Source organism: Colletes gigas, unplaced genomic scaffold, assembly GCF_013123115.1.
Source record: "Colletes gigas isolate AHSC1104 unplaced genomic scaffold, ASM1312311v1 Colletes_gigas_Sc00028, whole genome shotgun sequence".
In the NCBI taxonomy this organism is placed as follows: domain Eukaryota; kingdom Metazoa; phylum Arthropoda; class Insecta; order Hymenoptera; family Colletidae; genus Colletes; species Colletes gigas.
Window position 1 is genome coordinate 1,896,345 of NW_025106657.1, and position 22,053 is coordinate 1,918,397.

General features: G+C 30.4%; 4 protein-coding genes across 8 annotated transcripts; 2 read left to right on the forward strand and 2 right to left on the reverse strand.

Moving 5' to 3' along the window:
- The first annotated feature begins 286 nt into the window (after positions 1-286).
- LOC122401817 (putative cystathionine gamma-lyase 2) lies at positions 287-3,508 on the forward strand. 4 transcript variants are annotated; one of them, XM_043404189.1, is made up of 8 exons: positions 287-434; positions 1,282-1,417; positions 1,548-1,835; positions 2,227-2,361; positions 2,433-2,568; positions 2,648-2,800; positions 2,954-3,119; positions 3,188-3,502. In XM_043404189.1, the coding sequence occupies exons 2-8, from the start codon at positions 1,283-1,285 to the stop codon at positions 3,330-3,332; spliced, it is 1,158 nt and encodes a 385-aa protein (XP_043260124.1). In that variant the 5' UTR covers positions 287-434; position 1,282; the 3' UTR covers positions 3,333-3,502. The 4 variants fall into 4 exon arrangements, with proteins under 4 accessions (XP_043260124.1, XP_043260122.1, XP_043260123.1 ...); XM_043404187.1 differs by lacking the exon at positions 287-434 and adding an exon at positions 545-911 and having other exon boundaries at positions 3,188-3,508; XM_043404188.1 differs by lacking the exon at positions 287-434 and adding an exon at positions 549-915 and having other exon boundaries at positions 3,188-3,505.
- Positions 3,509-4,596: 1,088 nt separating this feature from the next.
- LOC122401818 (solute carrier family 35 member E2A-like) lies at positions 4,597-6,783 on the reverse strand. 2 transcript variants are annotated; one of them, XM_043404193.1, is made up of 6 exons: positions 6,583-6,783; positions 6,121-6,475; positions 5,717-5,968; positions 5,300-5,486; positions 4,983-5,186; positions 4,597-4,892 (listed from the first exon to the last, which is right to left on the reverse strand). In XM_043404193.1, the coding sequence occupies exons 2-6, from the start codon at positions 6,383-6,385 to the stop codon at positions 4,700-4,702; spliced, it is 1,101 nt and encodes a 366-aa protein (XP_043260128.1). In that variant the 5' UTR covers positions 6,386-6,475; positions 6,583-6,783; the 3' UTR covers positions 4,597-4,699. The 2 variants fall into 2 exon arrangements, with proteins under 2 accessions (XP_043260128.1, XP_043260127.1); XM_043404192.1 differs by having other exon boundaries at positions 6,121-6,783.
- Positions 6,784-7,140: 357 nt separating this feature from the next.
- On the forward strand, positions 7,141-14,045 carry LOC122401784 (protein lin-54 homolog). The gene is made up of 13 exons (XM_043404140.1): positions 7,141-7,181; positions 8,387-8,464; positions 9,730-10,126; positions 10,206-10,523; positions 10,640-10,867; positions 11,030-11,248; positions 11,323-11,439; positions 11,556-11,693; positions 11,782-12,021; positions 12,128-12,330; positions 12,633-12,876; positions 12,961-13,157; positions 13,335-14,045. Exons 3-13 carry the CDS (start codon positions 9,740-9,742, stop codon positions 13,516-13,518), a joined length of 2,475 nt encoding a protein of 824 aa, XP_043260075.1. The 5' UTR covers positions 7,141-7,181; positions 8,387-8,464; positions 9,730-9,739; the 3' UTR covers positions 13,519-14,045.
- Positions 14,046-15,342: 1,297 nt separating this feature from the next.
- Positions 15,343-17,886, reverse strand: LOC122401781 (putative uncharacterized protein DDB_G0286901). Its single transcript, XM_043404135.1, has 3 exons — positions 17,648-17,886; positions 16,557-17,559; positions 15,343-16,336 (listed from the first exon to the last, which is right to left on the reverse strand). The coding sequence occupies exons 2-3, from the start codon at positions 17,554-17,556 to the stop codon at positions 15,831-15,833; spliced, it is 1,506 nt and encodes a 501-aa protein (XP_043260070.1). The 5' UTR covers positions 17,557-17,559; positions 17,648-17,886; the 3' UTR covers positions 15,343-15,830.
- Positions 17,887-22,053: the final 4,167 nt, after the last annotated feature.

The following is a 22,053-nucleotide window of genomic DNA, read 5'->3' on the forward strand; positions in this document are numbered from 1 at the left end:
ACACTGTACACCAACTATGGTTAACATCATCGGATAAGATTAAAAGACTTAACTACTATTTAATAAAAAATAACAAAAAATAGATTAAAAAAATTTTTTCGTATAGTTCAAGAATCTCCCTTCATGCCCCTAAAAGTCTAGTACAATAGAACTTTTAATTGTTTACGAAAAAATAAAAAAGGAAACATCAAATTTTAAGTTTGCCACACGAGAATCCCCCCTTAAGTTGAGCGGATAGTAGACTATATTAAATAGGTACTACTTGTACTAGTCATCATTTTATCATTGTACGTTGGGTATGATGCGTGTATATATTTTTTTAACATCTGTATAAGTTTAACGTTTTATTCATTATTAATTAGTAACTATTTCTGTGATTTGTGACATTTACATTACTTTTTAAATTTGTTTTAACTTAAACATTAATAATTTACGTAAGTAATATTTTTTCGGTAATTATTTGGGAATTAGGCCAATTTATCGATTTCGATGATTTTTAGATATATTGTAAAGAACAAGATTTGAAATAACTGCTTCCTCTGCACTAATATGGCAGTCGGCCTTAGTTTCAAGCATATTTGCAATATTCTGATGGTACAGTCTGTTGAATTGTGATTGGCCTATGTATTCACGTTTGTACAGACGTGTCAGTATGCAAGGCCGGGCGACTGCTGATTATAGTTTTATCAATTACTCGGTAATGCTAAAGATTTTAGTACGTGCACGTGTCTCAAAACTCGTAACAAAGTGAATAAAATTTGTCACAATGAAGTTGAATGAATTTCAGTCGTATCTATAACTTTTTTTACGATAAACAATGATTCGGTATAAATTTTTTTGCACGTATTAACGTGGGAGTATCTCGGAATCTAAGGCCTGATAATGGTCGTATCCAAAAGTCATGAATATCAGTGGGTAGGCCAAACTTTCAAATAATTTCTTTCTTAAAAATTGTTTTAATGCACGCGTTGCATTCTTGCAACATTGTACTTTTCATAAATATAGCATTTCTTGGCACATGTAGCGTTTATGATGAAATTCATAATAGTTTGCACGTCACATCTGTTTCAGTTTGCCAATTTTCAGTAATGTGAATATTTCTTTATAATTAACAAAGAAAATATCGAAATTTATTTTATAGAATACGAAATATAGCATACTTAAATGTAATGTATATACATATGTTTTAATAATGTACAAAGTGTTGTAAAATTATTTTAATCGTTGTTAAATAAATTATATTTACTTTTAATGAAATATTTTAAACAATGTGTTTAATAGAATGTCAGAGGTTAAGGGTTTTGCAACAAAAGCTATACATGCTGGACAAGATCCATTACAATGGACTCATTGTGCAGTAATACCACCCATTGTAATGTCTACTACTTTTCGCCAGGATGGGCCTGCACAACATAGAGTAAGTTTCTTTATTTTAAAATTCTAGTAATTCGAATAATGTCCAACAAGCTTTTAGTAAATTCAATAGCTATTATAACAAATTGAAATGTTTTTTGAAATATGTTATTCATTATTATTTAATGTTTTAGGGGTTTGATTATAGTAGAAGTGGTAATCCTACAAGAAGAGTTCTAGAGACATGTTTAGCTGCTTTGGATAATGGAAAATATGGATTTGCTTTTGCATCTGGATTAGGTGCTCTAACAGCATTGTCTTCATTATTAAAAGCAGGAGATCATATTCTGTCTGGGGATGATGTCTATGGTGGAAGCTATCGTCTCTTTCAAAAATGTTTATCCATGCATGATATTGCGGTAACATTTGTAGATATGACAGATGTGAATAATATTGTGTCTGCTATAAAAAAAAATACAAAGGTATGAAGAAGTCTTGAAACTTAATGGAAAAATGATGTGTTAATATAAATGATTGCTCATACAATATGAAAGATATGCAGCAGTTGTTTCCAAATATTTTGGAAGATGTTCCCTAAAAGAAAGAATATTTATACCCAAGATAAGTGGCATGTTTAAAATGATAAGGAAGAAATATATTTTACAGTTATGAAACTCTAATGAATGTATTAATTGAAAGAGATATTTCATTCGCAGTTTTTGTATACTAAAAATTTTTATCATGCCCTCTCTTGAATTATGCTGATACTATGGAAAACACAGATATAATATTTATTATTTATTATAATTTTAGCAACATTATATTTGCTAAGATTTCATAACTGTATATATGCATTTATATATCTACTTTTAGATGATTTGGATCGAGACTCCTACTAACCCTCTACTTAAAATAATCGATATTAAGACAGTAACGGATATGCTTAAACAAAAATATCCTGAAATCATTACAGTGGTAGATAATACTTTTCTAACATGTTACTTTCAGGTGGGTAATATTTTTCATTTAAAAGTATAATGTAATTAAGTAATTTACATTATATGTATTGTTTTATACAGAAACCATTGGAATTAGGTGCAGATATTGTAGTATATTCTCTGACTAAATATATGAATGGACATTCGGATGTTCTTATGGGTGCAGTAGTTACAAATAGAGATGATATTGAAAAAAGACTTCGGTTTATACAAAATGGTAGTTTACACAATTTTATTAGTAATGCAAATTATTTTTTATTTGTCTAAAATTAATATTTATTTTTAAATTATTTTAGCTTTGGGCATTGTGCCATCACCTTTTGACTGCTTTATGGTTAATCGCAGTTTGAAAACATTGGAGATTAGAATGCAACAGCATATGAAGAATGGGTTAGCAGTTGCAAAGTTTTTGCAATCTCATCCTTGTGTAGAGAAAGTAATTCACCCATGTATGTATACAAAGTACATAATCTTGCTTTATAATTTTTCTTGGTGGTATTTAAATAAGTGGAATAAAATTATTCGAGTTTACAATACAATAAATCTCCTTCATTCTTATGTATTATATTTTTCGATTAGATAGCAATTTAATTTAATTACAGATCTTCCATCACACTCACGGTATGAACTTACTCTTAGACAAACATCTGGTCATAGTGGAATGGTTTCATTTTATCTTAAAGGTGATAGTGCAAAGTTTTTAAAAGCACTGAAATTATTTACATTAGCAGAATCACTTGGTGGTTATGAATCCCTTGCTGAATTGCCGTAAGTAAATAATACTTTATTATAATATGTGCAGATGAACCTATTCTATTTTTAAATTATTTGTGTAGATCCGTGATGACACACGCATCAGTTCCTGCAGAAACTAGAGCAGCATTAGGCATTACCGATCAATTGGTACGGTTGTCTGTTGGTCTTGAAACGGAACAAGATATTTTAGCTGACCTTGATCAAGCTCTTAAAATTTGCCAATAAATATAGTAATCAGCGAAAATCATAAAAACGAGTAGTGCATTATTACGATTATGACTCTATAAACTTGATATAGACGTTTGTATCAATTTTAGAAAAGAATTTTCGAAAAGATTTATAGTTATTAAAATTTTAACATTCCTACACGATAATAACTCTTTGAACTTTGCAGTCACGCTTTATACTGTTACAACTTTGACTGCAAAAGATATTAGTATGATGTAAGAAAGAACTAAATGGTACTAAATAGTTCCTCGTAAAAACGATTTATTTTTCTAATATTCTATGTAACATATTTTTATGTAATTTATATCTTATAAAATATAATACAATAGTTACTAGAATTAAGGCAAAGTTTTAAACGATCACATATGAAGTTCTTAAAGTAAATTATACATCGAAAACAGTTATATGATTGTGTCTATGGAAAATACTGCAAATTAATAATATCTTTATTACACCATAAAAAATGGAAAATACATGTACGGTGTTCCGCTGACTTGAAGTCCTGCAGGATAGCACAGGGGCAAGAGAAGTCGGACCGCCCACCTTTCTATTTCACTACTTTCTTCGATAGTCAGTACGCATGCGTGTGTAACTGCTGTGACGAATAGCGGACTAGAATTCAATGTGTACATGGAAATACGTGTATTCCTTCTACTTTTCTCGCATTCCTGCCACGGGTCTTTAAGTTAACGGAGGACAGTGTAGAGCGGTGTAAAAGGCGAGAATCAGCTGTGCTGCTAACCTAATTAACCTAACCTAATTTGTGCATTGAAACAAATAAAATACCATAGTTAAGTAAATCAGTTATAATTTATTAAATTTCTTCATGTATGTATGTAAGTTACATTGCTAAAAAATGACTTATATTACCTTGATTTTTTTTCTATGTCATATGTGATGTTTCATATAACTTATTATGATCATGTTAATTTGTACCGTCATGTCTTCAATTAAAGCTATATTATTATAAAATGCATCTAGAATAGGGTTTCAGTGTCCCGAATTTATCCTAAATGTTTCATTTTTGAATATGAATAAAGGATTTTATTTCATATTTTAGCATAACTATCCCACGAAACATTGTTGACTAATTTATATTTTCAAAATGTTCCAGGTTTTTAAAGTAAAAATTTAGAAATGACCCAATTTTTGAAAAAAAACATGGAAACCCTAATCTAAAATGCAAGATGTATTTTTCACTTTCATATTTTAATTAAGACTGTAAACACTTTGTCATTGTAATGAAAAAAATATTGCATTATAAAAATTAGTACTAAATTTGTTTTAATTTTTAGTGACATAACGTGCTTAATACAAACACCTATTTTTATCGAATATAAATTTTTATTAACTTTAGAATTATATTACTGTAAATTAACTTTTGAACTATATCGTAATTTTGCTTTGTTTAATCTATCATATTCTTGTGCGCGATTATATAGTAATACTCCCGCTATTACCAAGGATGTTCCCATAGCCGATAAACCAGTTACCGGATTGTTAAATAACAAAACAGAAAGCCAAATTAAAAATGCTCTCTTTGCCGTATTAGCGACACTGTAATAAAATATAGTATTTTTAATAATTGGTTCTTAAGTCAAAATATTTGTTTATATAATTATTTTAAATTATAATTTGGAAACAAACCTGTGTGTCACAGGACTGATGTAATCCATAAGTACATATGCAGTGATACTTTGAAAATGGAAGAAAACTCCATTAAGGAGGAATGCAGTGAATAGTTTAAAAGTTAAGGAATGCTCAAGTGTTGGTAAATCTACTAATAAAATTGACACTGGTATTTGTACCACAATTGATGCTAAACTGGTATAAAATTGCAACTCCGCTGGTCTGTAATTACATGTTAGTTTAAATAAAAAGTAATATAATTTAAGATAAAATTGATTTGAAATTGAAAAGATCTAATTTTATATAATTTATATTAGTACATATATAATACTCACGTGTATTTAAAATTATCACCACTGATTAACATTTTGGAATAAACATTTTGCAAACATTCTGTTACATTTGTAGCCATAGCAGCAACAAACCCCCTGAGATCAAAACTGATTTCATTCACAGAACATAGAGCTAGACCACCCATTACAGGAATCAAAGATAAATTTACATATAACCCTGTATGTTCTCCTATAATGAAAGTTTTATAATTTTTAATTAGTTTCAGGACATCAATGTATTTTAAAAAATATTACTTCAACTGAATATTTCAATAAAATTATATATTTTTTGCTACATAACAGTTTATGTAGTTTAAAAATATTTATATGTAAACAAAAATGTTGATAACGAGAATTGTATTATCACTGTAAAACAAAACAAAACTAAGATTTACAGAAAATATTAGTTATGTTTCTTACCTAATAAATATCTGCTAATAAGGACGGTAAAAAGTGGTGCACTACTTTTAATAGTTTCTGTGAAACTCACTGCTACATAATTGAGCGATACTAATCCTAGAACTACAGTTATAAATCTTGTACATCCTACCAGTATCATGTGCTTATAAAAACCTGATGGTCTTACTAATCTAGGGCTTGCTTTGTACATTCCACATGGAAAATACATTTGTATAAATCCACAAACTGCTGTCATTAACATTTGACAAGCACCTATTCAAATAAATTTTAACATTGTAAATCGCATAAACAATTTACATAAATCTGATTTGAATATTTAACAAATCTATTAATAAGTACAAAAAAAAACAATCAATATTTATGTCATTTTAATTTACTGAAATATTATTTTAATATTTATTTACCTAAAATTGTAGGATTTCCTTCCATGTAAGATAATATGTACTTGTTCAAGAACAAAGTACATCCGCTGAAGAAGTACCATAATGTTAAAAATAGCAAAGCTCTGGGATTAAACAAACCACCCTTTGCTTCACTTGTCAAAACTATTATTTCCTCGCGCTTTTTACTGTTCTCTACGTATTGTTTAGTTTGACTATCATGTATTAATGGTTGTTCTGTATCGCGAGGTGTTAAAGAATAATTTATGCGAACGGAATGATTTTCCATTACACTTCCCTTTGAAACAAAATGTTATAGCATTACGTAGATCTGACAAATCCTACTTTACCAGTAAGATCACATCTTCAGTATGTCCGGCTAGAATGATATTGATAGTCGTATGTTTTTCCCAGACGTGAACTAGGTTATGTTCTCAGAATTTTTTAAATTCACGGTAAGGATTGTATTAGTATGTTGAGTATTACGAGTAATCTTGTAATAATCTGCTGATAATGCTGGTACACTGTTTCCTATTTGATTAATCATAGTAATATTACGGTTATCGCATTTTGACAAACCAGTGCATATGGAATTCGTTTACACTATATACATATGTGCATATGTGGCACTGATAACCAGAACATTACTTTTGCCGACTTTTGCGTGCTTATAGTCATGAACCATGAAAACTCAGTGGTCATTCTATTGGAGAAGTGTAGCTACGAAAGAAGATAAATATCATTAAATTTCTAAATTTATTCATTTATGAATAAAATTAATCGTATCCTCTTTAGAATTATATTTTTTAAATGGATTTTGTAATAATAACAATTATATAAAGTACTTTATATTGAGTTTTATTATATGAATTTTATTTGTATGAAAAGCACTGATGTTATTGTAAAGTTTTTAAGATATTTGTATAAGAATATATAATTAAAGATGGCGTTTTATAGAATAACGGTTAAGATTCGTTGTCGATGAACTTTATACGAACAATCCGTGACTCAACGAGAACACAATCAGTGTGAACTCACATGTAAATTTGACTGAGCATGACTGAATCTGGCAAGTGAATATAGAGGTTAATGCTCTTTAATTCGTAGTGATAACGGAGTGTTTGAAAGTAATTCAGAAACACAATATGTTATTGTTTTGTACTTCGTCAAAGAAAATACAATATATAGTTTTCTGAATTAAACAAACGTGACGTATAGATTTGTGTTTACATACTAATTTTGAAAATTCATAATCATAATATACGTTAGCATAATAGATTCTGAAAAATGGAAAATGGTACACGTTTGTAATATACATATATTAGAATATTTAACAAGAAGTGTATTTAACAAACGAGTTCGAGTATATACTTCAAATATTTGGTGTATATTCAAGAATATAACTTTCTTATGATTATAATAATTTTATTGCATTACAATTGAATACACTTATTCATTACATCACACTACAATCACTAAAAGAATCCAATAGGTGGATTGATTTCGAAAAATTTTGAATTTTAAATTCACTAATCAACAATTAAATTTCGTTTAAATATAATTTTGCTAAATTTCGAGTATAAAATTGTAATTATTTTTTTTTATTTATTTTATTTCGAGTTGCATGCCCTCTATTACAATATACATGTGACATTACATTTATACGAAAAATAATTAAAAACATGCTATACTCTAATGATTATGAACTGCAAGTTGCACGAATGAAAATATGGTATTTATAAATGTTCTTATTCCAACATTTCTTGATTTAGTGACAAAAGTTTTGCAATAAACGAATACCAATTTCCTTTAATATCATTACTTGATTACATCATTAATCGTCTGATATTTTCCTGTTGATATAATATCGGTATCGCGTAATAACGATGTTAATATGTAAATAGCATACGAAACTTTACTTCTTTGTTGAAAAACAAAGACCTTAATAAATCCTATAAAAATTCATAAAGTTCATAATGATGGTGCATCTTTGACCGATATGTTACATTTAAAACGTTGAAGTTTTCGGAACACTTGTTTTTTTATTGGACTCAGAGGGCGCTATAGGGCTGACGTGTTTTTAGCCGCGGAAGAGCGAAAATGGCGAAATCGAAATTTGCAAAGTGCGCGAAAATATTACTCAATTTTAGCGTAACATTTGATTGAGATAGTTAACATTTGACGTATTACAGACTAGAAAAAGTTAATTTCATAATAGCAACTAACTTACCATTCCTCCTTCAATTTGAGATTTTAATACTAAACGACCTTTGGGTCTGTTTGTACACAGCGGTGCGTAGTGCACTGTGGGACAGCAATGGTGGGCGCGTGATTTTGAACAAATTCGAGCTATCAAGGGAACACCCAGGTATGTATTACAGAAAGGATTAAATTTCTTGTTGGACTGTTTGATCAAAATTTGAATTTCTGAGGAGTATATTAGCAACTTTTTCGAATATTGTATCATAATTAAAATAAGCTTCGTGGCACGCCCCCACCCTGCACTGTACGTACCTGATATGAACTGATAAGTTATAGGTTAAGTTGAATTTTATGTGATTTTAAGACGAATATCGGCAAGAAGTATGTTTTCTATTATTGTTCGATGCATTAAGCATTCCGTTTTTCTTTAAGTATCAATGTCGAGTTGATATAATGCCATTAAAAACGTTAAAATAGAGCCAGAAATTCAGTTCGTGGAAAATGGCGCGTTCAAGTAATAAATGGCGCTAATGTTCCTAAGTAGACTATCCTTCGAATTTTTCTTCATTATTCAAATTTTATCGTTCGAATTTTCGAAAGTTCCAATTTTACTTGATCTTTGTATTGTTGGGTGCATCCGTAGACAATTCCATTACCCTTAGTGTTTAGAGAATGCGTATTTGCTTCCTAAAGATTTGAATTTTTGAATTTTTAAATTCTCACTGATTCGCTTCATTTTCACGTCATTTCGTAAATCGTTTTACATTTTACCGTTGATTTACGATATTTATTTTTATATATAGTCTTCCGATGATTAAAGCTGTATGTAAAGATGATTTACATTCTTTGAATTTCTAACCTGCATATGCATGAAGTACATGTTTATAATGGAAGATACAGACATCTGGAAAACTTTTTTTTTTAAACATAAATAAACACACTTTGAGTATAAATGAATATACGTGATATTAGAATGCTAAATATTATTAGAATAGTTTTAAGTTCATAATTTAACATTTTGTAATAGGGTATAAATACTTACAAATCTGTCCAACGCATATTATCTTCGTACTTATTTAATTATGTAATTGAGTTGTAAATTTATTTACATTTAAATGATTTTAACGACAATAACGTGTGCAGAGTACATTACCTTTGTGCACTTCTATGTTACGTATTTAAATGTTTTTTTATTTGCGATTATTTTGTAATGGAAGAAGTTTACGCAAAGAGACATAAATTTAAATAAATCAGTGAAACGAAAAAGTGTTTTATAAATTGAATTATAAGTTTATGTGATTTAACTTTTTACAATTGTGTATGTAAATGTAAAATTATATTCTATAAGAAATTAATGTTATTAAGTACAATACCTATACTTTAAAATTATAAACAGATGTAAGTATTTTTAATAGATAACATTTTGAACAGGAACACAATCATGTCTATAAATAAAGGGCAAAATGCTAGAGCTTTGGTTGAACCATTAGCTCTAGATTCACGTACACTCGGTGATGGAGATTTAAGTGCATTGAGCCTATCGCATAATAATGAACAGTATTCATCAAATGACTTTGAGGCATTTGCAAACATTCAAGCTGAGTTGGAATGTATGAGTGCTGAAGAAGTTATGACAACAGAGGAGGAACATATAATAATTGAACGTAATATTGAGACTGAAACGATTGTACCTGATGTGGAAATGACTGAAGTTTCAGATCAAGTTCAAGAAGAACATATTATCTATACAACAGCAAATCAGAATAATCAAAATATTGTATTCCAAACGAAGCCGACATTGCAAAGGCTTCCACCATCTACAGTACAGGTATAAAATATATAATTATAATTTTTATACAGAATATCAATGTTGCGTATTGTAAAATTACAGTTTACTTTAATATTAGGTAAAATCGAATGTTGGTCAAGCAACGCAAAGTCAATCTATTATGATAGTGTCCCCTGCTGGTGGCCAAGGCACAAGCCAAATTTTAAAAATTTCACATCCGTCAACAGCATCAGCTGGTCAATTACAGTCATTAGCTCAGACTCTTATAGCAAAGTCTGCTGATGGAAATATAGTTCATTTAAGATCAGCACAACCTACTAAACCTGTAGTGGCAACTAGTCATTCAGGAAACATCACATTAGGAAGTGTTCAGAATGCAAAAACAGTACAATCTGCTATAAAACGAACAGCACAGAGTACACAGCAAAATCGAAATGTAAAATTCTTGTTATAATATTATTTCCTTAAATATCTAAAATTTAGATTTTAAATAATATTAAAATGTTTTTTATAGTTAGCATGCATACTATATATTTTGTGATATTATTTTAGGTATATACAAAGATGATATTAGCTGGAAATCAAACACAATCAGGACAAGTTCTTATAACTAGTTCACAGAATGAAAATCAACAAGCAATAAAATTTTTGAATAATAGTGTATCAAGTCAGGATGTCACAAATCCAACAAAAACTATAACATTGGCACAAGCACAGCAAATGGGATTACTTTCTACCAATAAAGTTCAACATATTCTACCTTCATCACCACAAAAGCAAGTGGGTATTGGAATTTATTAATTTTATAATTTTTTTAATACTTGTGTATATTGATATACATATAAGAAACTTCTTATAATTACTGTATAAAAAATATAATAATTAGTATGCGGATTAATTAATTTATTAAAAGTAATAAATTCATATTTATTACCTTTGAAGGGAATAATTGTAAATAAATTAGTGCAATCATCAAATACTCAGTCCTCTAAAATGACTATAGTTCCAAGCAGTACGATTAAATCCCCCACAAAAATATTACCTGCTCCAACATTGAGTACACAAGTTAAATCTTCATCAATTTCGAATCAGCAATCTACATTTTCTTCCTCTAATAAATCAACTGTTCAACAGAGTCCACAAAAAGTGATTATTCGACAGGTTAGTTGTAAAGCAGTTTTTATGCATTCTTGACGTTTTAAATGTTTTTATATTAATTGTACAATATCTTTTAGAGCTCTTTGAAACCTGGAACTGTACTTGGAAGTGGACAAGTTATTAGAATACCAGCTAATCAAAATATTGTTACTGGATCTAATCAAGTACATCAAATACAAATGCCTGGAAGACAAGTAATATAATTTTTATGAAATATAAATTATGTCTTATATTTAATTTAATTGTATTATAAAATTATTTTTTTTTTCATATTAAAGTTATAAACATTTTTGATATATTCTGTTCGAAGGTGCAATATGTAAGATTAGTCAGCACTCCATCATCTGGAACTACGAATGTTGTTACTGTGGGTAAAACGAAGTCGCAAACAACTTTGCAAACTGTTGGTGTTAGTCAGAAAATAGGAGGTCAGCAACAAATCGTCAAGGTTTGTAACAATAGTAAATAATGTGAATATTTAAAAAAATTTTATTAGATTGTTATATACGATCTTTTCTTTTCCAATTGTAATACAGGTAGTTCCATTAAATACTAATAATCAGTCATTAAGAACGGTTGCGCCGAAGGCTACGTTGACAAGTAGCGGTCAAAGATTATTAATTCCCGCGACTGCAACTGTAGGTAACCAATCGAAAAATGCAGTAACTATTCCAGCATCGGCTTTAAGTCAATTAGCATCTGGGCAGGCAGTCCTCTCAACTAATTCAAATATGGGAAACATTGTAGTTTTACCAGCTCAATATATTCAGCAACAGGTATAGTATTCAATTAAAGAAACAAGTTAACTATATTGATTAAGGAATATTTACGATTTAAAATGTAATATATGATATAATTAAGAGTTATATTAATTTTCTGTAGTCAGCAGACGAAGTGAAATTGAAATCCCAAGTTACACCTAGTTTGTTAGGTAATTCGCAAAGTTTGCAGAGTTCAACAGGAAATTTATCAGTAGGATCTATTATAGAAAGTAAAAGCTCCCAGAGATCTTATGCTAGCGTCGAGCCTAATGGTATTAGGCCGAGAAAAGCGTGTAACTGCACTAAATCACAATGTCTTAAGTTGTGAGTACAATATATATCAGTACTGTTAGATCCTAATTTTAAAATAATTCTTAAATGTTCGTGTGTATTAAAATCATTGTTATGATTATAATTCATCTTTCAAAAATTGAGCATCAACTCTTCGGTTTTTTGTTATTTCAATTGAAAAATGACGATCAGTAAGAAAAATAAAAATGTATCTGTAGTTGAAAGATCTTTTTCTTGCGGTGTGAATTAAGAAATAATTGTGACGTTAATAAAGAAAAGTTTTAAATGTGTTTTGATAAATGAAAATGGTGAATTATGAATATATTTTGTCACAGATATTGTGATTGTTTCGCGAATGGAGAGTTTTGTCATATGTGTAACTGCAATAATTGTTCTAATAATCTTGGAAATGAAGAAGAGAGGCAACGCGCTATCAAATCCTGTTTGGAACGTAATCCAAATGCTTTTCGTCCAAAAATTGGCAAAGGCCGTGAGACTGGTGATGATATACGGAGACACAATAAGGGTTGTAATTGTAAACGCAGCGGATGTTTAAAAAATTATTGTGAATGTTATGAGGTATTGAAGTTGATTCTACATATAAGTATAAGTATTTTTAAATGTTATGACATTTTTTCCTAAAATAAAAAACATCTTTTTAAGGCTAAGATTCCTTGCTCTGCTAATTGTAAATGCATAGGATGTCGTAACGTAGAAGAACCGAACTTAGAAAAGAAATCTCTGAAAGATCTAGCAGAGGCAGCTGAAGTTAGGACGGCACAACTTACATTGAATAAAGCGAAATTACAACTATCGGAAATGGCTTTCAGACCACCCGCTACATCAAACACTGGCGCGAGGTAAGCATATAATAATAATAATTAAAGTAAGTAGACATTATTTGAAATTTAACGTCTGCCAGAACTGGAGTGTATTATCATTTATGGAAACAGATGGTTTCCCATTAGTCACGTCTGTCTTAGGAAATATTTTAAATACCATGCTATGTATAGTTTTGCATTTGTTTTTTTTTACAGACGACCGTTCAACTTCTTGACTGATAAAGTAGTAGAAATAACGTGTCAGTGCTTAATGGCACAAGCTGACGACGCGGAACGGAACATGTTCGACGACGAAACATCTCAGAGACTTATAATCGAAGAATTCGGCCGTTGTCTGAAGGAAATTATAGAATCAGCACATAAAGCTGAAGCTACCTAGCAGGTACATTCTGAAAAAAAATTCAATGGTGAAAGTTTTCGATTTTTGCGGACATACGGCAGAAAATTGGAAACAATGGTTAATGGTACCTCTTAATCTAATAATTTGGACACAATTACAAAAAGAAATAAAGTTTATATACCAAAGATAACGGTAACAATATTAAATCATAATACATTCAACCGGTTATTATTGTTGCTAGATGAAGAAAGTCTTTTTCTAAAAATCTAGTTACATTTACGTACACTTTGTAATTACAAACTTGTTTTGTATAATATAATTAATGAACGATCGAGTGAAGTTTACGAAGTTTTATCCTTAATTAAAAAGTTTTTACATGAAAAATGTAAAGTTATTTTATTAGATAACAGTAAAAAAAAATATTCGAAGCATTACGGTTGAATGCAATATGACAGTAAAATTTGTAATACAAGTGTATAACATTCGATGGTACAAAAAATGTTTATATATTTGTCGGTCGCACTTGAAAAATTAAGATTTTATTGAAAATTTAAGAGGCTAAAATAGTAAAGAGGTATAATTTTACACGTCTATTAAATAATATTGGTATACTAAACATATTTTCATTTTATATCATGTGTTTCCATTAGCATCAATATTGAAAGTTTATTTTAATAGGAAAAATGCATGCATCTATAATAAACTGTAGATATCAAGAGAATTTTAGAATATATAAAGGATATTTGGTTTTTCTTGGTTGAACAAAATAAATGATGAGCGTAACATTCAATAAATTTAATTTCATGAGTGAAGTAAAATATGATCACGTTATATTATGATTATTTCATATTGTTTGTCGATTTCTCATAATAATCTTGCATTATAAAAGTTGTTTTTTCGTTATGAGATGATGAGTTTTCATTATTATATATTTCACGAATAAGGGATATATAAAAGGAACTAAAATAATAAATTTGTTCATAACTGTCTTCATTATTAAACAAAATTGTAAATCTTGATTTATTAAAAAGAGTTACTTAAGTCATTTGTGTATGACATTGCATTTTTGTAATTTTTTATATACCGTTATTTAAAGTTTGGTTTTTCATTTATAATTAACTGTAGATTTTTGTTTGACGGTAGTTGGGAAATGTTTTTTTCACCTATTATCTACAACATAATCAATTTTTGGTAATCGAATTATTAAACATTCGAAATGAATTTTCTAGAATTCTCATGAAAATACATTTTACATGTTTATTTACTAATTGTATAACGATATATTATATCGTAAAGATTCTAATTCTAAAATAATCACATCATTTGTTAAAGTTTACAATAAGTATGTGTACCTTGATACATATACAATTTTCAATGCCAAGCACTATTTAATTCATTAATGATATGGTGAATGAAATTGCACCGAGGACAAAGGTTTCTTGGCAATGTAATTCTTTGATGTATCAGTTTAACAGGCACAGACGCATAAATACTTTTCATTGTGTACTGAATTAATTATCACTGTAGTAGTAACACTATTGTCTGCCATTAGGGGTGATACAAGTATAACTTATATGTAGGAAATTAATATAAAGTATAGAGAGTTTATATATTATACATAGGGCAGTATAAGAACAAATGTAATATAGAGGTACAAATATAAATATATATTCATAGAATTCGTACTTCAAAGGACAGCGTTTATTTTATGTATACAAATTGTACAGATTATTGATTCGTAATATAATTAAAAGAAAATTATGATAATGAAATATTAATTACATGTTCTTACTTGTTATATACCATTTATATAACAAGACGAATATAAAACTATGAATTTTAAATTAATGTTATAAACTTTTGCAAAAGATGCTGGTGTATATGTATAACAAATTACTGCTATGTACAGATAATATTCATACATCTAAATATATCTTCGTGATTTCTCTTCTGTACATAGACAAAAATCTGATATCACTGAATTAAATAAATAACTTACTCCTTTATTTTAGGAAAATTTATTTAAACAACTAGGTAATTTCACAATTTCATTGTACAACTAATATGTAAAAAGTTTTAACTGATTTATAAATTCGAGTGTGATGTAAATAGGCAATATATATATAAATTATGAAGATATTCATTGTCTTATTTGATATCAGATTTTTCGTGATATGGTAGTGTTTTAATAACACTGAAATGTACGTACGAGGAAAATGTATATGTACATACATGTCGAACACATGTACCTTTCAATAAATCTTATGTTTACAAAGCAGGTGTTAGTTTATTGAAGCACGTACAAAAAAGGATTTTACTTTGTACAAGTATGTATGTTATATTTGTCTATACTAAAATTTCACTACTTTTTTAGATTTGCTGTTATCTTTTTCATGGGTAAATTTCACATTTTCTTCCAAGGATTCTACGCTATCATTTGCGATCGAGTTTACTGTAATGGTGTTCTCTTCTTTTTCTTTAATTAAATCTGGACAATCCTTTTTCAAATGGGTAACATCTCCACAGACTTTACAAGAACCTCCTTGTGGATAAACTCCTTTGGGATTATCAGGACACTGTTTAGCAATATGTCCTTGTTCTCGACAAATGAAACAAGTCGCGTATCGAAATTCTGTTGGCTTTGCTACTCTGCATTCAAAATGAGTATGTTCTGTTGAGCCACACTTAAAGCAAATTCCGGTTCCCGCTTGTTCGACTCCAAGCTCAGGACAATCGGATAAATTGTGACCTGCCTTCCGGCAATGGAAACAAACACACCTCCTAATACGTGCTAATGCTTTTTCAGCTTTCCTTCTTTCCAGTTTCATTGCTATATCTATTTCTTTCTTTGGAATACCTGCAAAGATGAGTAAAGTATGACACATGAAAAATAATTAAACTATTCAAATGACCTTAACTATAAGAAATAGTAAAGGTCATTTGTACAAATATAGTAATGTCGTTGATATTGGCCGATGTTCAGGACCAAAAATGGCCAAAGTTAAAGGAAGTTTTTTTTCCCGTCATTTTCCAAGAGAATATCCCGACCAATTTCCATAGCATTACTGTATATTCACCTTTTATAATCATTTTTTGTTTTAAGTCACCCAATCTTTCTGCATCTTCTTTTTTAACTGGAAAACCATCAAACTTCACTATCTCTATTTCAATACCATTGATAACCATTTTTGTAGGACCTAAATCTGCTTTCCTCCTTTTGTGTTCCTTATCATCCCTAATTTTAGGAAGTTTTCTTTTATTGACTCTATTATTTTCAAACTGTTTTGAATGAAATTTATTTGGAACAGTCTTAAAATTATTCGAATTATTGGTAAATTTGTTATTAAATTGCTTAATGCCGCGATCGTTTCCTTCATTTCTATTTTCATTATTATTTTGATTATTTTCTATTTCTTTATTAGCATTACTATTATTTTTAAATTTTTTCTTTTGCTTATTAGAGCTTACATCAGTTTCTGAAGTATTTTCACATGAATTTTTCTTTTGCTTTCTCATATTACGTTTTTGTCGTTTAGATAACCCACCATCATTTTCTGTTACTACGTTATGTGTATTTTTCTCATTTTTTTCAATTTGTGAAACATCACTTTCTTTTATTGGCACGTCTATAGGCTTCCTATCTTTGCGTTTAATCTGTTTTCTTATTTCGTTTGATTTACTATGCGTTGCTTCTATGTTAACATTATTTATGTGTTCTGTATCTTTATTAAGATCTTTAACTTTGCTTACAGATACATTTTTATTCTTCTTTGGTTTATTTAAATGTTGAGGTGTTTTCTGCTTCTTCTTAATTTCTTTTGTTACCGAATTAATGCTTTTTGTTGGAGAATTATCTTCAAATTCTGCCCAATCGTTATTAACATTACCAACGTCACAGTAAAACACATCTTGTTTATCTTGCAACAACTCTTTTGCAGATTTATTTTTTATCGGACGATTCTCTTTTTTGGATAAATTCTCTGCTAACTGTTGCTTCATTACATGCCACGGTGTGGGTTCATCAGCTACTTTTTCATTCGAAGCTTTTGAACCCTTTGATCTTGCATATCGAGTCATTTTCTAGAAAGATTTAAAGCGTATTAACCTTTGTTTCTAACCTTAGAATAATATTACAATATATTTAATAATAAAAGCACTTGGTACATACCTGTTAAACTGAATATTCTTGGCTTTAAAATATAAGTTAGGTATTCTTATTTTCAGTTAGGATTTTAATATACAATTATTTTGTCATTGTTTGTTCTATTGTTTTCGTATTAAAGAAATCGAATGAAACAATTTACCGTTTATAAAAAGTGCACGAGATTATAAATACCGATACAATCAATATAGATGCTGTAAATAATATTAACAACTGTTTTTTTAAATATGAAATAACCTCATTTTATCACATGTGGAATTTCACTTTCGCACACTATGTCAGATCATGTATACGTGAGCTTGTAGAGTTTCGTAGAGTTGGTAAAAACAATTTTATTTACGCTAATACATGTTTCGAGGCCCCTTGATCATATTTTAACTATCGAAAAAAAAAAGAAATTCATTTTACACCTTACTTTCATTTTACAATTACTATAAAAACATTACTCATCAATTCAATTTATTTATAAAAAAGTCATATTAAGATTTCGAGACATACTTTTATTTTATAAAGTTAGAACTGCGTAAAATGATCCTTATGTTTAATAAAAAAAGAAATCGGTACATATTTTCTACGCTTTTTATTTACATTTTCCTGTACCTTTCCCATTAATTTCTTAATTTTGATAATCCCTCAAAACTACCCCAAATATTACTTGGAATCTAATTAAGTTCTTCAACCATTTCTCTGTGCATTATTTAATGCAATTAATAAGTTATAAACGATTACTGGAAGCGATTACTTATTCTAATATTGCGCTAAAAAGTGCCAAAGTATAGTGTCGCCATCTAATATCTGGGATTCGAACTCAAAAAATCGTGTCAGGATCACAGAATGTGTGAGGAGGTATCCGGAGTACAGCTACCCCCACTCCTGCTACTCCTGATACGCAGTTTGATTATTCATTAATATCTCCTTTCCTGGGATTCAAATATGTAGTTTTAGAATTGAAGAATGTAGTATAGATAGTTGATAATTCATCAATTAAAGAGGACAGTGATACAGTCGTAAATGTTCCGACTTCCGATATTCGTTAATAACGTTTTAATTACGGGCGGCATGGTCATAGAAACTATCCTTGAATATTACCAAGGGTCTATACTACATTCTTAAACTCTAAAAGTTCACATTTTAATCCCAGGAAAGAAGTTATTAATGAATAATCAAGGTACTGTGTATCAGGATTAGCAGGAGTGGGGGTAGCTGTACTCCGGATACCTCCTCACACATTCTGTGATCCTGGCACGATTTTTTGAGTTCGAATCCCTGATATTAGATGGCGACACTATACTTTGGCACTTTTTAACGCAATATTACAATAAGAATCGCTTCCAGTAAGCGTTTATAACTTATTAATTGCATTAAATAATGCATAGAGAAATTAATTAGATTCGGATAATATTTGGAGTAGTATTAAGGGGTTATCAAAATTAAGAAATTAATGGGAAAGGTAGAGAAGAATGTAAATAAAAAGATTGGAAAGTATGTACTGCGATGTTTTTTTTTTATTAAACACAAGGAACGTTTTACACATTTCTAACTCTATTAAATAAAAGCATATCTCGAAATCTTAACAAATATTAGATGGCGACACTAGTTTAGGCACTTTTTAGCGCAACATTGAAATAAGAATCGCTTCCAGTAATCGTTTATAACTCATTAATTGCATTAAATAATGCATAGAGAAATGGACGAAGAACTTAATTAGATTCGAATAATATTTGGGGTAGTTTTAACACTAGAACTACCGACAGTTATAGCATTCTTATTTATACCAAAGAAATTAAAACAAGAGATACGTGAAGAAACGTATAATGCAATGGAAATAAGTGTTTATTAATACTCTTAGAGGAAACTATGGTAAATTTTCAAAAATTCAATCGAGTAAATTTTTTATCAGTTTTATTAGAAATTACGAATAGGTGATTTTGATTGCTTTGGTTGTTTTTGATTGCATGAAGAATATGTACTGTGATGTTTCTTTTTTATTAAACATAAAGAACGTTTTACACATATCTAATTCCATTCTTGGTATATTTATTTCAATAGGTGCCTATCAACGTTTAAAACGTACATACAAATGTGTTAAAAATATGAAGGGCAGGCAGTAACGTTATCACGGTTATATATGCTTAGGTACTTTTTATTCGTTTTCAAAGTTTCACATATACACGTTAATCATTAACGACATAATAAACAATGACATATAGACATTAGAATCTGAGTGGATGCCCGTATCGCGGACCATTGCGAGAAAAAGATACTTCATAATACATATCACGTAATAATTATAATATAATGATCGTATATATGTAACAATATTTATAGACATATACAGACGAACTTTACGTGTATCTGCGTTTTACGTGATATTTATATTTATATATTTATATTCATACGTTGTAACACCGATATGTCATTTTAGGCATGGAGTTTCTGTGTGTATGTGTGTATGTGTGTATGTGCGTCTGTGTACGTATCCTCCGCGACTCATAGAATGCCTGCACGCGTATGCATACATACGCGCGAACCAACATTTCATCTTCATTAGTATCTAAACCTCGCCTTCGCGTTTCTCACACGCATTGATCGCTCAATCGTTAATCAAAGAGACGGGTAATACGCAGAGCGTGAGCGTCTATGCTCATCAACTACACTTCATATGCGTGTACATGTCCTCTTGTGTGATCGTGTGTAGTTACGTGTTACACCAGCGCATACGCTAACAATAAAGTTTGAAAGTGTCAAACAAGAGTCTTCGACGCGTAAACAAGCGGACAGTATAAGAGAGCACCGAGATATACGTATGTATTGTATGTACGAGAGCGAATACATCCATCGAAGTTCAATAGAAACAGAGAGGCAGAGAGAGAGAGACACAGAGTAAAGCTCCCGGTTGTTTCGCGCAACAGGTCCAATATATCTTCGCTTGTTTTGCCCCTAATTACTCTTAATCTGACACACACGTTTATTACGTTTCGCATGCGTGACTCGCGTACATCTGTGCGACGAGCGCGCCGAAGATATGTTCTCAGAGTATTACGCGCTATAAATCGAAATAAATATAATATGTATATATGTATATATATGTATATGGCTATGCCGTGAACGGCTCGTCGGCTGCGCCTGCAACGACCCCCGACCACTGTAAGACACTGTACAAAAATACCGCTTATAATAATTAGTAATAATAACAACGCAGCCGGCGAGACTACAACTACGGCCATCAGAGATATGTCTCGACATGGTTCTGCGGGTGTCTGCGTAATACGCAATCGACTGTCCCGTTTTCATCGTTCTACGATCACCTAAAGGATATGTTCCACTACATGAGTCAGGAGCGGTAAAAAGCGCTGGTTTTAAGGTGAACACATTTCCTCAGCTGGTACCTAATTATCACGCAAACGCTCGAAACTGTCGACGTCGTAACGGAAACTGTTTCGCGTAGAAAATTTATAATCGCACGTTTTACAATCTGTTTTTCACTGTTGTTTGGGAGGAACGAGTACATTGATATTGCTGGATGAACGTTGCAGAGAATAGAATTTCTCTGTACGGTTCTGTTTGCTTTTCATCTCGATCTATACGGGGGCGTCACCCATGGGAAAAATTTTAATGGTAGATTCTACAGGGCAAAATAAGACGGAAATCAAGAGTACAAATTTGTCGATGGAGGCTTCGTTAGAAAGTTATTGACGTTTGAAGTTTAAAGCGCGCAGCTGTTCGCGGATCGCCGTTCAACAGGCGGCACTTTGAACGTTAATAACTTTTAAACGAAGCCTCGATCGACAAATTGGTATTCTTCATTTTCGTCTTATTTTGGGCCCTAGAATCTCCTGTTAAAATTTTTTCCAAGGGTGGCCGAACATCCTGTATAATCTTGGGACTCGGGACTCCTGACTCACCCGGATAAGTGCGTCTATGCTAACTTTACTATTCTTTACTCTTGTTATCTACTGTTGTCTTTTTTTTTTTCCAACTCACGATCGTTTGCACGCTGTCGTTCGAGCTTTACGTTTGCTTTACGGAAACTGCACTCCGAGAGAAATTATTTCCGATATGCCTGCCGCGGATCCTAAGCTAAATGTAGGGCCTGCAGAGAATCGCGCTCGGCGTACCGTTTAAATCGAGTGTCGCTTTGTCGTTCGGGTTACAGGATCAAAGTGGGAACGAAAATCAAATAAACATATTCGAATAATAATCGAAAGAAATCGCGAGAAACACGATGATTCGAATTTATCTCAACGACGTCGCGCAAACGACGACTTTGCATTTTCTTACCGACGAAACTTCTTAGAAAAAACATCCAATGCGTATATGTATATATATATAATATATAGGTATATAATATATCTTTGACGATCGTAATAATGTGTATATATTATATGTAACGTACATATATTATATATATA

What these genes read in the sequence shown, in the direction of transcription:
- LOC122401781 (XM_043404135.1), bottom strand. Translation starts at nt 17,556, where the DNA reads ATGACTCGATATGCAAGATCAAAGGGTTCAAAAGCTTCGAATGAAAAA. An exon ending in ACAAAAAATGATTATAAAAG is followed by an intron (nt 16,337 to 16,556) that starts GTGAATATACAG and finishes TCATCTTTGCAG; the next exon opens with GTATTCCAAAGAAAGAAATA.
- LOC122401818 (XM_043404193.1), bottom strand. Translation starts at nt 6,385, where the DNA reads ATGGAAAATCATTCCGTTCGCATAAATTATTCTTTAACACCTCGCGAT. An exon ending in AGGAAATCCTACAATTTTAG is followed by an intron (nt 5,969 to 6,120) that starts GTAAATAAATAT and finishes TTATTTGAATAG; the next exon opens with GTGCTTGTCAAATGTTAATG. An exon ending in GGTGATAATTTTAAATACAC is followed by an intron (nt 5,187 to 5,299) that starts GTGAGTATTATA and finishes ATGTAATTACAG; the next exon opens with ACCAGCGGAGTTGCAATTTT.
- LOC122401784 (XM_043404140.1), top strand. Translation starts at nt 9,740, where the DNA reads ATGTCTATAAATAAAGGGCAAAATGCTAGAGCTTTGGTTGAACCATTA. An exon ending in GTACACAGCAAAATCGAAAT is followed by an intron (nt 10,524 to 10,639) that starts GTAAAATTCTTG and finishes ATATTATTTTAG; the next exon opens with GTATATACAAAGATGATATT. An exon ending in TACAAATGCCTGGAAGACAA is followed by an intron (nt 11,440 to 11,555) that starts GTAATATAATTT and finishes TTCTGTTCGAAG; the next exon opens with GTGCAATATGTAAGATTAGT.
- LOC122401817 (XM_043404187.1), top strand. Translation starts at nt 883, where the DNA reads ATGGTCGTATCCAAAAGTCATGAATATCA. An exon ending in TTCTAACATGTTACTTTCAG is followed by an intron (nt 2,362 to 2,432) that starts GTGGGTAATATT and finishes TGTTTTATACAG; the next exon opens with AAACCATTGGAATTAGGTGC. An exon ending in GAATCCCTTGCTGAATTGCC is followed by an intron (nt 3,120 to 3,187) that starts GTAAGTAAATAA and finishes TTATTTGTGTAG; the next exon opens with ATCCGTGATGACACACGCAT.